Source organism: Etheostoma spectabile, chromosome 22 (assembly GCF_008692095.1).
Source record: "Etheostoma spectabile isolate EspeVRDwgs_2016 chromosome 22, UIUC_Espe_1.0, whole genome shotgun sequence".
Taxonomy (NCBI): domain Eukaryota; kingdom Metazoa; phylum Chordata; class Actinopteri; order Perciformes; family Percidae; genus Etheostoma; species Etheostoma spectabile.
The window spans coordinates 21,010,805-21,027,304 of record NC_045754.1 but is presented as its reverse complement, the minus strand read 5'-3'; the positions used below and the strand labels follow the sequence as shown (position 1 = coordinate 21,027,304).

Here is a 16,500-nt window from a genome sequence, read left to right as displayed (position 1 = left end):
AGAGGATGGGATAATGGACAACAACTTTAGGCAAGAGTGCAGAAAAAAAACACACAAAACTGGCCAAAAGGAAAGAAAAACTAAATTTGTATTGATACATAAAATAATTAGGCAAAACACATAAAGGCTGTTGATCTACTTTATCATATCACATCTGACCACCTCATCTTTCATGTTCTAAGAAGCCAATTGTCCACCTTTAGACAAGACTCAGCCTCTGACATGTAAGATCACTGTGAGAGAAGGTGACTCAGCATATTTAAGGCTTAAGCATGGAATAAATACACAATAAAAACCTCGGTAGACAAAACATTTCATTAAAACTTGTGTGCGACGAATACTGTATATGTCCAAATCTAAGCTTTGTGTAGCTGCTTTGTCTAGGAAGTGATTAGTAACAATTTTTAAAATCACGCGGGAAATAAAAGAATACATATACATATACATATACAAGTACATAAAAGAATTGCTGCATCGAGATGCATCGATAATCGGCTTAGACTAAAATCTAAATCTGGCCTCTGAATCGGAATCACATCGTGACAAGTCAAACTGTCAGCTGTAAAAAAAAAGGGCATTTATTTTTAACACTACAATGTGTGTAATTAGTTTGTTTTGGTTCACAAAGCGCAGTAGTTTCCCCCTAATGAGGATTTTTCTTCCAGGTCTGACAGGAAAGTCATTTCTGTTGTGTTTAATCTTTCAGGCCATCTCACGGTTGTGTGATGACATGTACAAGGACTTGAGGAAACAAGCCAAGAAGCGGTCAGTGAGCGCAGACAACCTGACGGTGGTGCGGTGGTGTCCAGCCATCATTTCCTAACACTGGCCGCCTGTAGCACGGAGCTAGACCTGTCAGACATACTGTACTGTATTTCTGCCTGGCAAGCAGGCAAACCAGGTGGGCAGCACTCCTGTGGATCAGTACACCAAATACACACACTCACACACACAATGGGGCACTTTTACAAGTGGGATTGCACCCTGTCTGGTTGTTGTACATAAAAGAAGTCCCACTGGCTGCCTGCATTGAACCAAACAGAGCTGAGCTGAACCAAACTGAAGTGTGTGAGCGAATGTTGTTGAAATAAAGACCTTGCCGGCAGAAGTAGAGGCCAAACACAAACGCAGCTGGCAATATATGAGAGACTGTGTGAAGTTGGGAAAAAGAAATAGGAACAAGCTTAATGCGAAAAACAACAGACAGCAGCGACAACATAATCCTCAGAGGCTTCAATCGCTTGTGCGGTTGATTGAGGGAGGCCGTGTACATTCCTTTCATTTTAATCTTCTGGTTCAGTCACTTTTTTTTAGCTGAACCATGAGATGTTTTTTCTTTTTGACAGCTTACAGGCACATTTAAAATGTAAAAAAAAATCCTCAATTTGTTTCAGTGTTTTGTTGGCGTCTATCTGTTCTTTTGCATTCCCACCCGGCAGAAACCTCTGCCCAAGCAAGTCCAAGCATACGCAACGGAGAGACTTGTACATTCCGCTGTTACCTTGAGTGTACAATTGATACATTTGACTGGACCACATATCATCGTATTCATTTATATTGTAGCCATGTAAGTAAAGTTCTCAGTCAGAGAGCTAACACTGAAAGCTCAGTGTTTAGCTCGGGGGCACTTTGAAACGACCTGGGAGTTCAACTATTACAGTTTCTCCTACAGCACGGCCGGCCAGCCACCATTCAGACACAGCTATTCCCTTAAAGCAATATCCATGCATTTGCTTTGTTGTTGTAATCCAATACGATGAAGCATGCATACTTGGGAAAAGACAGACTGGAAGACAGTGGTCCACTCCTCTCGGCCAGACGTGAGACATACTGTAGAGTTTATGTTGTACTCAATTCACTGCCATTGTCCTGACCTATGGTGCCTGTGATAAGCTAGTTTAACACCTCTCCCCTTTCTACTGGAGGAATAGAACAAATAACTGAGGTATTTTGCTTATTCTTTAACACTTCGTGTGGTTTTTCCAGCTTACAAAGAGACAGCACAAATTAAAAAAAAGACATTCAGAAGCCACTTTACAACACATGATTTTTCAGGGTTGTTTTGTGTTGTTCTGGAAAGGACCCAAACGAATGAAAAAGCATCACGTGACGATTCAAACACCACTTACAGAAAGATAGATTGTATACATTTTGCAAAATTGTCTCTGTACAGTGTAAATACCATAGCCGGTGTGCAAAAGCTGTAGACTGAGGTCGTACTGTTAAAAAATTATATGTATATGGGATCAGTTTTTACAGTACAAGAGGGCAATGGATGGATTCATTGTTGCTATGACAAAAACCCAGTAAAGACAAAGGTGAAGTATTAAGAGTTAAATGGGAGACACCACTTTTTTCCGTTTTCTTGTTACAATGTTTTTCCTTTACAGAAAATGCCAAGTTATTATGTGTTACATACTGCATATCCTATAATAGAAGACAATTCAGGCTTATTTAATGATTTGTTGTCATTTTTAAGATTCATGTTCTTAAGCGATGATGCTTGTTCCTAACAGGCCCCCGTTAATGACACACTGTAGGAAAAGGTTGTCAGGAAAAAATTACAGTATAACTGAATACATCAATAAATAGTATTGTTAATAACATCATTTAAATAAAGTGTGTAGCCTCCAACTAATTGTTAAAAAAACAAAAAAACTTTTTGTGTTTTTTTCTCTTAATCAGTCAAACTTAAGGGAGAAAAACAATGTTGACTAAAGTTTAACTTTATTCAAAAGAGCACCAGTGGAGAACCAATCAGGTCGGCGTGTTTGTGTTTGGAGGCGGGAGTTACGAAAAAGGCTGACCAAGATGGCGGAGGTTATCAGCGCTGTATCATGACAATTTGAACGTGATTGAAATGTTTCTACATGAACATTGGTACTATAATCAACACAAATTGAGATTTATGTGACACACAAACTTCGTCAGGGCACATACACCAATGAATAGACCACTGTAGATGGACTTTTCAGCTAGCTGACATGCTAATCGCTAGCATGTTCAGACATTGCATTTCATCGTAGCCTAGCCAGGCAGCTAGCTAGGCTACGTGTGCATTTGTTTGCATTTGTTTTCCATGTTTTGATGGTGAACATTGACGCCTGTAACAACACAGATTGTGGTTTATATGTCACACAAACTTTAACAGGGCAAATATATATCACTGTAGATGTTAGGTTAAACACTCAAAATTATTCAGCTAGCCAACAGGTCACTCGCTACCATGTTCAGACATTGCATTTCATCGTAAGCATAGCATGCTTTTGCCACCGCGCCCCCAAGGCAAAATTTCGCTGGCCAAATTGTGCGAGGTGATTTGCTGTGTGGAACCCTACCATGAAGCAACAGTTCCTTCTAAAGATTATGTTTTTGCAAATTGGCAGCAAAGCTGAATGGTGGCAATCTATCAGCTCTTAATAAATCCATGGGTTAGCCTTTCATTTGCAGTTAATGCAGTTTGGGCCATTTATTCGCAGTTTTTTCGCTTTTTGCTCACAGGTTCCTCCTCCCCCCACAGCTTCGGAATCGATATTTGGCAGCTCCTATGTTTACTTGTGTGTGACCCCTCCCTCGTTCAGTCTGTTCTTCCGACAATGCTTTCCTAGCTTTCTGTTTCTCTTTTGCCGGCTCAGCCATGACGATAGCGTGAAAAACACCATCGCTGCCTTGTTAGCCGGTTCCTGATTTTAGTGAGTGACAAGTGTGCAGTGCCGTGAGGCAATTCGTTCGAAATCGCGAGACCTGATATCACGCGATCCTTTGAAATTTCCCCCCCAAAAAAATTCCCTCACAGGCGCTAGAGAGGAGCGAAACGACGCCCATTCAACTCAGAAGAAGCCATATAACCGTTCCTAGGACTCCCAAGCTGTTCAGTTAGGGTAAATTAAGCTAATAAAACTGCATAGTTCCCCTTTAATACATCCATGGCCTTTCATTTGCAGTTGAGATTGCTCCACAGATACACACACACAAACACGACACACACACGCACACGCACACACAGAACTGGAAAATATGTACAAAGACTAAACAATTTATAAATAAAAAGGTCGTTAGAGGAAAGTCGTAAAGCTTCTTATTTATTGATGTATTCAGTTATATCTTTGACTTTCTGATAACCTTTTACTAGGGCTGGGCAATATATCACCATAAAGTGATATTGTAAAATGAGACTAGATATTGTCTTAAATTTTCGACATCGTAATAAAGTGTCGACTTTTCCTGGTTTTAAAGGCTGCATTACAGTAAAGTGATGTCATTTTCTGAACTCACCAGACGGTTCTCGCTGTTCTATTTAATGACTTTATCCACCTAATCATCATTATTGATGATTATTTATCTAAAATTACATTTTTTAGCACAAATGGTCAACCCTAAAATAATGTTGTAATATTGATATGGAGGTATTTGGTCAAAATGATCGTCATTTTTGATTCTGCTATATCGCCCAGCTCTACTTTTTACATTACATTTTGGGCTTCAGTTATTAGTAATTGAAAACTGTCACTCTCATGAACAAATCACTTCCTGATTTGCTCTTTTCTTGTCATTTCTGAAACCATAAATAGGAAAATACAGTAGAGGGTAAACCCTAAACAATACGGAGTTTAATTCATTCTAGTGAATGAATGAATGAATTGTCCACACAAATGGTGAATAAGTAATGCTTTTATCATGTAAACTTTATAAATAGTGGTTGTATTCCTTATGATCAACTGGACTCACATTTGCCTCGCCCACATCGTTGAATAGAGAGTAAACTGTATGATTAACCGTATGATGACATAACCTGGAAATGTTTGAAAAAGGCACAGAAAAAGTTTTTTTAATGCCTTTTTCTTCATAACGCAACGTCAGATGAAGGTCCAAATTCAAACGTGACATCACGTCAGCCTACCCTCCTTCAAGCCTCCAGCTTATTACGTGCATTTCATTGGCTACTTAAGTTCTGTTTGTCGAGCTACTGGAGAAGCAGTCAGTCCAACAGCTCAGCGAGATTTCCAACCCGGAGCAGCGGGTGTGAGAAGGGACAGAAGACGTGGAGAAATGAAGGACGATCCTGTTGGCACGTGTTTCTCTGACCCGGCCCACTTGCACGTGAAGTATATAAAAAGTTGGAAAGAGAACTGTTGTTTTGCATAGTGCTTTGAATGAGTGAAAAATAACGTAACGCAAAAAGTATCTTTAGGAAAGTAACGTTACTGAAGTTGCTGTCGTGAGTTCAAACTGTTAGAGGTATTCAAAGATTGTATATCCTATTTATTGTATGTGTGTATGCATACAGCCCAGTCTGCTGTTTTCTAGACCCAGAAGTGGATGCCATGTGGTCAAGGTGGAAAATGTACTCCCGACAGCAAAGCATGGGCCTGTGGCGTCCTGTCGGCTTGTTACGCGTGTCATAGCCTTGTGCACTGAACTCTACCTCTGCATAGAGTTTTCCTTTTCTCTGGATTTTTCTTCCTCTCTTCCATGACATTTGTTTGGATTTCCCACATTCAGCTTTGATCGTGACGATTCCCCGTGCTAACATCTGTCAGCTGCTGTCGCCGGGACCCTTTTTGGTTGTTTTTTCATCCACTGATATGTACAACATGTGCTGTATTTTGTTATTGTCATTGTATTGTTTTTGTGAGTCATTCTGTTCTCAGTGTGCCAAACTCAGCTCTTTTTTTCTCTCTGTATGTTTTCAAATATGATTTAAAGAACTACTCGCAATTCTTCTCTTCTAAAGCAATGTTCAGAAAAACCTGTGCAAGAAATAAACTTTAAACCCTTGCAATAAATCCAGTGTACGTTTCTTGTTTAATCTAAAGGATCAATTCACCAAATACACATATGTCGTACACACACGTGTCACATGTCTGAGACCTCAAACCATCCTTGTCAGTGATATCCCAAGCGCTTTCCACGCCGCTATCACAATATTCCGATATGTACTGTATTGTACAATACAACGGTGTGACTCAGCAGGGTTTCTTCTGTCAGAAGGAACCATTTAAATGTCTTTGAGTAAGTGGTAATACAGAGATTACACTGCCATATTGTCACCGAGGGACACATTTAATCCTCTGTGATAGCTTCAATTTGCATTTCAATCGCTGCTCTGGTAATTGCTGTACACGTCAATTCAATGCAATGAAGAGGTGCTGGGAGCTTTTAGTGAGAGCACTTGCTAAACAACATGTACCACATTTGAAATACTGTACACAGACACACAAACACGCCTTTGCAACAACATCTCTTGTGTTAATGACGACATACAGCTTAAAATCACTCACACAATCACACAAATGATTCTGTTTGGCTGTCCTTTTAGAAAATTAAAGGCTGCCCAGCTTTATACTCTATGCACTGTGGTACAAATATTGGTAAAGATCCTCGGTAGGAAGACCGCTATACGTCAGTACACTAAATAATTAGTTTTTGTTTTGTTGCCAATAACCTCCTGGGAACTGCCAAGGTGCTCTTGAGCAAGGCACCAAACCCCCCTCAACCGCTCAGGGTGCCTGTTCAACAGTCGCAGCCCCCCCCTCTGACATCTCTCCATTAGTGCATGTATAGGACCTGAGCATGTGTGTGTAATTCAGGCCTGTGTGTAGTGTGTAATAAAAACAGAGTGTAAATTGTAATTTCCCCAGAGAGGAAAAAGAAATTAAAAAATTAAATTCACACACCCAACGGACATGGAGCAATGTTTGCATTCATTCAGAGTTGTTTCTGGCCACTTGGCAAATGTAAGTCAATATTCACTCACTTTATGTCAGTTTTGGGTTTCAAAACATGCTCCGCTAATTTCACCAGATAACTGCTAATTTGTGTGTGTTTCGTTGGTGCTGGGCAGGTGTAGTAGTGTAATACTAATACAGTAAAGTTAAGGGCCAAAAAACTAAACCAATTAGCTCAAAGACGCTGACAGTGAGCTGTGGAAGTGCAGCATTGAGTGTGGGTACTCATCATTGTCATTTGACCCCATTTTAAAAAGCATCTGATTGTAAACACTGAAGTCAGCAATTATTTAAAAAAAAAAAGCATCTTCACAAAAATGACATCAATCATGCAATACCATACAACTATGCAAACTATTATAGTCCTTAATTGTATAAAAGCAGGTGATGTGTTTGTATTAAGCAGGTCATTCCTCAATCAGTGAAATAGAAAACAGGAGTGCCTCGTTTTCATGGAAGCAGGAACTGGTCTCCCCCAAGTAGTAAGGAGGGGAAACTGATCAATAGATGACACTGTTAGAAAGTTGGTGTGCCTACATGTGAGATTGTGTGAGCTAGTTGCCAATTTAATATGTTGCTATTCCTGTAAGTATCTTAAATTTGTTATTTACTTGTTATTGAGTATTCTTGGAATGGTTGCACCTGGTTTAGCTTCCCCTGCGCTTACTTGAGCAGATGGTATGTTCTGGTTTAAATGAGGCTGAGGCTGAGGAGGTGGAAGTGGAAGTTGGGGTGGTGTTTTGCTGTGGGATTTGTGTTTGTGTTTGTGTTTTACTTTACTTTAGCTGGACATTGTTTTTTTTTTTTACCATCCTGTTGTCATCGGGTCAAATTGAAATTGAGTGAAATGTGAAATATGGGTTTCTTTTTAACGAAGTTACCACAATAAAATGGATTGGATTCCATTCAACGCTCTTTGCAAATACAATTGACCACTTTCATTCCTCTGATCTTACCTGTTGGTCAAAATAACTCATAATTTCTGTTTTATTTAACTCAAATATTAGGTATAATTCTATATAAATGAGGGTTATTGACCATGAATTCCAAAAAGTAGTGTTAAACTAGTAAGGTGGTGTTAGTGAAAACTAAAAAATAAGTCTGAAAAAGGGACGAAAATGTTAAACGTTTGTCTGTTTTTGACCCGGGAGGACAACTTAAGGGTTACATTTTTTTTATATTATATTTTTAGCTATAGCCCCGTTAATAAACCACTGCCCTTACTTGCTCCAAACACACCATTCAAATATTACCAATGCCGCATTACATCTACCATCCTTATGCAATGTCAGCACCACAGTGCTCATGCACATGAATTGCAGGTTATTTTCTGTTCTGTGTTATCAAGACAAAAATTCAATTTCACACAGAATCAATTATATATTTCCAATCTTAGCTTTGCCGTGTGGGATTTGTACCGTGAGCCAGTATGGGTGCTAATGACCATTGATCTGTAGTGATAATAAGCCAAATTTTAAATTGTCTTAATCTGGTTCTAGTTCATAATATTAAAGCAAATTCCTTGAACTGCTTCGGATTCTAACATGAAGTATTACCTGATACCCATGATGAATGACTACACAGTAGGTCCTGATCAGTCATAAACTGGCATCAGCTGTGGGAAAATACAATTTACAACCCACTAACATTTAATGGGAGCTAATCCCCAGTCTGGATATCTACAGCACATGCTACCTTGATTCATCACTGGAAGATGCAGCAGCTTGTATTTAATATGGCATATATAAGAGAGTGCTTATCATTGTGCTTGGGAACTAATTACAGCAATTTAGAGTGAGTGAAACCCAGAGGCTTGTTCCTCTCCTGTAAGGACGACCAGCGGCACCAAAATATCTCTGCAATGCCAGGACGGCGACGTGCCTTTGGAAGTGTGTTAAGAATAGACCCACAATGGGGCTCACCCCCGTCTTCTGTTTTCTGAGGACAGACAGTTGTTTGCAGGGGACAGAGGAAGAGGTAAAAGAGTATTTACAAGGGCCTCTTAGAGACTTGGGTGACTCAAATGGATCACGTTGGATTTTTTCCTGCCGGAACCTGGCACATATTCCCTCTAGGAGAAAAAGAGAGAGAGTCAGACTGCTGAGGGAATGTTGTGTCCGTCAACCTGGAGGTTATTGTGCCCCTTGGGTAGAGGAGAAGTGGCTGGATAGAGGGAGAGGTGTTGGCTCGAGGGTTTACCATTTGTGTTCAATTCCCTTGGCGTCTGGAACTGGACGACTTTATTTATGTATTTCGGAGGGCCGTGAGCACAGCAAGCATGGCGGAATCAAGTGCCTCTGAGGTCATCTTCATCTCTGTCAATCACAACATCACTTTGATGGGTGAGTTGACCTCACTGACCCATTAACTGGTCTATGTATCATGTTGTTGCAGTGAAATGTTTTAGCTTTTCTGCAGATCTATAAACCTCAAGGTGAAATCTCAAACAGGCACTTTTGGCTAATATCTGAGTTTTTTGTTGCAAGAGTTGCCTTATTTCATGAATCATTGTCAAATCAGCACATTTTTAATCCCAATGTGCTTATTCTTCAGGAAAGATGTGGCTCATCGTGATGATTTTCCTCCGCGTCCTGATGCTCCTCTTTGCTGGTTATCCTCTCTATCTGGATGAGCAGGAGCGATTTGTGTGTAACACCATCCAGCCCGGCTGCGCCAATGTGTGCTACGATCTGTTTTCTCCCATCTCTCTCTTCCGCTTCTGGCTGGTCCAGCTCATTATCTTGTGCCTCCCCTCCATCATCTTTATCATTTATGTGGTCCATAAGGTCTCGAATGACCTCACCGTGGATTTGAACTCCTCGGGTCACACCAAAGCCTTGCCATTGTTTAAGATCCACCAGGAGCCCTTCAGCATGGCATCCATAACCAAGGTGCCTCTAGTGACTGAGCGAGGATGGGCCCGGTGCTTCACAGGAGCCTACATCCTCCATCTGATGTTCAGAACACTGCTGGAGGCAGGGTTTGGGGCAGCTCACTATTATCTGTTTGGTTTCTACGTCCCTAGAAGGTTCCTGTGCCAGCAACCTCCGTGCACTACCCAGGTGGACTGCTACATCTCCAGGCCCACCGAGAAGACCGTGATGCTCAACTTCATGCTCGGTGTGGCTGCTCTTTCCCTTTTCCTAAATGTATTGGATTTCATCTGCGCCACCAAGCGATCGGTTAGGCAGAAGATCAAGAAGAAGGTGATGTTGGAGAAGATTTATGAGGAAGAGCAGTGTTTCCTTTCAGGCAGAGGAGCCTCCAGAGGAATAGACCCAAATGCCTCCATGGCTCAGCCGGATCTAGAGGCCGAGGCTTGTCACACAGGGAGTTTCCGGAAGAGGCAAGGCAGCAAAGGCTTTGGTGGAGGGGGTGTGCTGGCTTTAGGTCAGGAACCACCCTGCCTGGAGCACTCCTCTCTTCCACGCTCTCCAGGACCTCCAGGCTGCAACACTAACGGGAACAATGGCTACTCTTTTTCCCAAGAGGAGGCTCCAGAAAGCAATGGCAGCAAAGTGTCTCTCTGCCCCCCAGAGCCTATGGGTACACCCAGATCCATTCATGTGAGCAAACGCAGTCGACTTAAACCGCCACCTCCACCCAGACGGGATCTTGGGTCTTCCCCCGTAGAACCAGCAGGGCCCGTCAGGGACGTTTCCACAACAACAACAACAACAATCTGTACCAGAAGGGTGGGTCAGTATACGCTGGTGGAGCTGGGTAGCGGGGCAGAGTTACAGACCAATGATGACGGGCAAGAGAAAAGATCAGAGTGGGTGTGAGGGTTGGATTGCTTTATTTCCAGGTTATTTTGGAACACAAGGATGGGATGAATATGAGTAACAAACCTAGGACTTACACAGTGGCAACAACTGTTGGAGCTGACACACTGCCGTGCTCTGTACCTCATTTTAAAATGCAAACTGCACTGCCACTTGAGGAGAATCCAAAACAGCAATGCATTGACTAGACACCTTTAGACTTATGAGGCATAATTACATTTGCTGTGATGTCATCACGCCATCAGATCACATTGCCTTTGAGGAGCAGTAGCTGAGCGATGCAAAGCGACAAGAATCCAAGTCCTGAATAGGACCTCTCTTAACAAAACAAGTGAAGAATGACAGGACGCTCTAGCCTTGAACAAACCTCGGCCTTGAGAAAATCTAAAAGAGGGCAGTCCACCTGTTTCTTCCCTTGTTGGCTTTTACCCCCACCTCCCTGGATTCACTGTCCATAAACAAAGACATGCCTTGACCTGTCACATATACAAGCCCACCTAGCAACACATGATACACCGTCTCTTTTGTGTGTGGATCACTGAGGTCAAAGGACATGGGTAGTCTCCAGGCCCTGCGCTCGGGGGACCATTTGGAATCAGAGGGTCATGCCCAAATGAAAGGCAATAATTTGACTGAGGTGGCGTTCTTTAACTCATGGAATGGAAAAGGATTCCTCCGTCAGAAGCTAAGGACACTATGAAGGCCCCGAAATCAAAGGCTCACAAAGCAATTATGTTCCCCCATAGGGGCTCTGTATTTATGGAGACGGCTTGTCACTCTATTTCAGGGCCTTGCGGAGCTTAGGAGGAATACAAGCCTGAACATACACTGTGACTAGAAATAGAGCACGGCGGAGCGCTGTAAAGGAGCAGAGTGGCCCGTTGCCCTTCAGGATATCTCCTCTCTCCTTGCGTGGGCTTTGCTTGAAATGTTTGCCAATTTTTAGCAGCAGTGTAACCTGTCAGTCTACTTTCTTGAAATCTCTGGACTACATTATGCAGGTGATTGTGAGGAGACTCCCACAGTAAATCAGTGTTATTCACAAGAAACACTTGCCGCTCTATAGCTGAGGGGCCAGTCTCTGTGTAAACCGATAGCTCTTGATCTTCCTCTTCTTGTGGTCTCTTTGAAGGTGACAGCCAAAGCTCAAAAGCCTTAATATCTACTGAGAGCTGCACCCTGACTGTCATGAGAGTGACCACAGGGGGTTTTCATAAGACCACAGCAGCCTCCTCCATACTCAGTGTTTAGTGTAGAAGCCAAAGCTGTTTTTTCGTATTACATAAAGTAATGAATAATCAATGTTATATTCTCGCTTATCATTGAATTCATTGATATTGCCATTTAGTTTTGATTACAAACCATCAGTGCCTAATTCCAGGAGTCATATTCCAATAAAATGTTCTCGTAATCTTCCAATACAATATCAAATAAATGTATAGTTTCTTTATGAAATTGACAATTGTTTCTCTATGTTTCTATGCATTGACTATGACATTGACGACTTTAACTGTTCAAGGCACTTTATTGTAACTCTTCATGTTTAGCCAGTCCATTGTACTGTAGTTTGAAATCATGCTGCCCTCCAGTGACGCAAAATGTGAAATGCTGCCTTATATTGAATCCAACACTTAAAGTCCGATTCCTGTCGGCATCGTGATGACAGATTGTGATATGTGAATACATGCATCTTCATAAAACATTTCTGTTGTGACTCTGTCCATCAATATTTCAGGCCAATTTGTTAAAGACACATTTTGAAAACTTTTTCCTGTGCTGATTTTTTTTAAACATTATTGCAGTGACCCCTACTGAGTGCAATGTTACTTAATTTGCTTTATTAGGCAGCAGTTCTTTCCTTTTGCATTTTCAGGGCATCCTGATTAATAAGAACCTGTTGGACCAGGTAAATTTGGCAGCCTGAGAGGCTGGGGCACTCAGTTAGAGTGCAGTAAAAGACATCCACAGCTAGAAGGATATAGGAGCTTTAGGGTTCTAAAAGCTTCTTTTTTTTTTACATGCAGACAGGTCAGAGTTGCAGGCAGGGTCGGATTAACCTGCCCTGGGCAAAGATTTTCTGCGGGCCCAAATCAAGCCCCTCCTAGGTGTCCTGCCATGTGTTTAGAGTCAATGTTAACCTTTTTATTATGAAACCCAATCTTTGCCTGATCTTAACTAAGTCCTTTAGTCCTTAAAGAAATTTGTATAAGGAATAAGCACCATTTAAGGTGTTTTTTTAATTCTTTTCCAGCAAGTCACACGAGTGGATTATTTGTTTTTTTTCCCTTAATGACCCATTTAGTTTGCAGCACTGTTTGCAACGGCAAAGTCAACCTTTAGCTTGTTGCTGCATGTAAAATGGAATGCAGAAAGAAATCTAGCATGCTTGCCGTCACAGATGTGTCCCATGCTGCTGATTATACTGCCTGACAGCAAACACAGCAGCAGCAGCGAGGAGGCGTGAAACGTAGGGAGGGGGGGTGTCCCAATGCTTATGCACAGATAACAAAACCAAAGTCTGCCAGAACCTGCTCTGCTGGGTCTTTCCCAGGGGTTGTTGCATATAGACACGTTATTATGGAACCAACGTAACTTCTAGGACAGGCCCGCCCTACAAAGCAACTCGACTTGTTGGGGCTAGCCATTGACCTTGAGTGGATAGCTGATTGGTTAGTGGCTAGGACCTGAACAAATCGGGTTACGTTACCTTGCGTAAGAATGGACGCCTGGCAAATAGAAGTGTGTGAATGATATTGAAGTGGGCCTTTCCTAGAAGTTGCGTATTGAAGTGGGCCTTTCCTAGAAGTTGCATAGGTTCCATAATAACGCTGCACAGACTGTATTAAAGTGCTCACATTAAGCTTTTCTGGTTCATAATTGTATTTTGAGGTTATATCAGAATAGGTTTACATGGTTTAATTATCAAAAACACCCTATTTTTGTTCTACTGCACATTGCTGCAGCTCCTCTTTTCACCCTGTGTGTTGAGCTCTCTGTTTTAGCTACAGAGTGAGACATCTAACTTCTTTCCATCTTTGTTGGGACTCGCACATGCTCAGTAGCTAGGAAAGGACTACTAGCCAGTCAGAAGCAGAGTATGAGGGCGTGCCCTGACAGTAGCTAGGAAAGGACTACTAGCCAGTCAGAAGCAGAGTATGAGGGCGTGCCCTGACAGTACCTAGGTAAGGACTACTAGCCAGTCAGAAGCAGAGTATGAGGGCGTGCCCTGACAGTACCTAGGTAAGGACTACTAGCCAGTCAGAAGCAGAGTATGAGGGCGTGCCCTGACAGTACCTAGGTAAGGACTACTAGCCAGCCAGAAGCAGAGTATGAGGGCCCTGACAGTACCTAGGTAAGGACTACTAGCCAGTCAGAAGCAGAGTATGAGAGTGTGCATTTGTCTCTGAAGTAAAGGCTGCACTACAATAGAGCTGTTTGGAGCAGTTTGTGAACAGGGATTTCTGTTGGAGATGGTAAGTCCACTTTGGGCTTTTTCACTTTGCAAAACTATAACGTGCACAAACAAGATATGTAACACAATAAAGGAAAGGGAAACAGCCAAAAAGCGTAATAAGAACCCCTCAAGTGACGCTAAAACACATTCATCGCCCCCTGGTGGTTGCCTGGAGTAAAGGTCATAAACCCTGCCCCCTCTTTGTTAGCGATTAGACATAAGATAAGATAAACTTTATTATTAAATATTAATTTGTCCTGACCAAAGACCAGCGCTGCATACACACACAGGCATTAACAGGCAGTAAGCACATAGCAATGTTTAACAACGTGGTCTAGGGCGAGCAACGAAGAATAATCATATTGCATAGCCCCTGATACAGTAAAGTGTTGCACTGTCCTATAATAAAGTTGGTTTTACGTAATATTGGATATTTAAAAAAAAAAGCATACAAAGTCCAAGTTTGGATATAGGAATTGCACATAGTAAGTAAACATACACAGATTACATGGGTTAAGGCCAATAAATTATTATGGTAATGAGAACAGGACTGGTTGATGAGACAAATCTCGTAATATTACAGTCTATGAGCCAAACTGGATGAGCTTAGCATAGTGTGGCTTTACTATGTACAGAGGGAGGAAGTGGAGACACGTGGTCCATCTTTATATACAGTCTATGGTCTTTAAAGCATGCAGCTCCTTTTCATATCAGCCTAATCCAGTCCACTATGTTTGTTTCATCCTACTATAGATCTGTGTGTTCTTCTTCATTCTCCGTCTCAAATGTCAGAGACCAAAGAACTTTCCTCCAGGGCCTACTACATTACCGTTACAGATACTGAAGGACCTTGATGACCCCGTGAGGGACAAGAAAAACACTGACACGGGACTCGTAGCCTTTGATTGTTAAGCTACTCACTGGTCCTCATCAACCACATAGATACACGCCAAGAAGCTGTAACGTTACCTAGAAGCACAACAGAACTTACACATAGTGAGTATTCAGTGTGTGTGTAAGCAGCTCCATATGAGGAGAGGCTCCTAGCGTGTTGCCTTCCCTAATAAAATTATGCAGACTATTAATTTGGTGACACTGGCTGACCATAAATGCTAGTTATGAATTCCTCTAAGAATGTTAGCTGGCTGTATGGGAGGTTAAGACAAAATTTGTGAAGGCCACTAGCAAAAATGTATCTCAATACATTTTTATGTGACTCAGATTTATTGTATGTTTGCACAGCTGATTGGCTGTTATATTTAGCCATTTACAATATTGAAATAGGTTAGACATATATTCGTAGTAGCTGATTTCAAAAGGTTAGTCATCTTCACAGGCAGGAATTAAAAGCAGATCCATTGCATGTTGCATTTTAAAAACTTCTTACTGTGCTTTCCCTAGCTGGGACCGTGCTATGGAAACGTCTACAGTCTCTTCACTGGACCCAAACTGGCCGTAGTCATCAGTGGGTCCAAGCCATGAAAGAGTTACTTGTGAGTCGCCAGAGAAACTCTAATTTCTCCTAAATAAGGTCTGGGAGGCCGAAATGGAGACTTGAGTTTGAGACTCAGACTAAAGTTGGACTTAAAGCGCCCACATTCTGCTCATTTTCAGGTAGATAATTGTATTTTGAGGTTGTACCCCCCCCCCCCCCCCCCCACACTCCTCAATAGCATTTAAAGCTACAGACATAGAAATGGCAATTACTAAGGAAGGCTTATTGTGGGACTGGCTCTAGTGGCTGTAATTCTGCACCAAGGCTGAATTTCGGGAAAGAGGCTTCAGATACAGTATTAGGGGACCACTAAGGTCTATATAAAAGAGACTTCAGATACAGTGTTAGGGGACCCCTAAGGTCTATATAAAAGAGACTTCAGATACAATATTAGGGGACCACTAAGGTCTATAGCATTTAAAGCTATAAAATGCTATAGACGGGGTCTTTACAGGTCTTTACAGGTCTCCCTAAAAAATCAATCAGACAGCTGCAGCTGATTCAGAACGCTGCTGCTCGAGTCCTCACTAAGACCAAGAGACTGGATCACATCACTCCAGTTCTGAAGTCTTTACACTGGCTTCCTGTGTCTCAAAGAATTGATTTCAAAGTACTCTTGCTAGTTTATAAATCCCTTAACGGTTTAGGTCCAAAATACATTTCTGATCTGCTACTACACTATGACCCCCCCAGACCTCTCAGGTCATCTGGGACAGGTCTACTTTCTGTCCCCAGAGTCAGAACTAAACAGGGTGAAGCAAGATTCAGTTTCTATGCTCCTCATATCTGGAAAAAACTCCCAGAAACCTGTAGATCCGCTGCTACTCTCAGTTCTTTTAAATCAAGGCTGAAGACCTTCCTTTTTGATGCTGCCTTTCTTTAAATTAATGCTCATTTCTTTCTTATGCTGCACTGTAACTTTTATTCTTGTGTTTTATGTGTCCTAATGTTTCTATTTTGTTTTTAACTGTCTATTCATGTGCTTATTGATTTTTAATGCTTATGACTTTTTAACCTGTTTGTACTTGTGTTTTAATC

The 16,500-nt window shown here is 41.7% G+C and overlaps 2 protein-coding genes across 6 annotated transcripts in view; both read left to right on the top strand.

Moving 5' to 3' along the window:
- The window catches only part of ccny (cyclin Y), a 61,408-nt gene extending 59,178 nt beyond the window's left edge, over positions 1-2,230 (top strand). For all 5 annotated transcript variants that reach the window (XM_032503591.1, XM_032503594.1, XM_032503592.1 and 2 more), the window contains one exon: positions 707-2,230. In XM_032503591.1, the coding sequence (XP_032359482.1) occupies positions 707-823 (117 nt within the window). In that variant the 3' untranslated portion in view covers positions 824-2,230. The remainder of the gene's footprint in view (positions 1-706) is intronic.
- A 6,374-nt stretch (positions 2,231-8,604) lies between these two features.
- Positions 8,605-12,194, top strand: gjd4 (gap junction protein delta 4). Its single transcript, XM_032503586.1, has 2 exons — positions 8,605-9,070; positions 9,282-12,194. Exons 1-2 carry the CDS (start codon positions 9,007-9,009, stop codon positions 10,511-10,513), a joined length of 1,296 nt encoding a protein of 431 aa, XP_032359477.1. The 5' UTR covers positions 8,605-9,006; the 3' UTR covers positions 10,514-12,194.
- The last annotated feature ends 4,306 nt before the right edge of the window (positions 12,195-16,500 follow it).

Bases quoted from the DNA above. Each gene is read 5' to 3' on its own strand.
- gjd4 (XM_032503586.1), top strand. From the start codon at position 9,007: ATGGCGGAATCAAGTGCCTCTGAGGTCATCTTCATCTCTGTCAATCAC. The intron at 9,071-9,281 runs GTGAGTTGACCT...CTTATTCTTCAG, and splicing joins TCACAACATCACTTTGATGG to GAAAGATGTGGCTCATCGTG.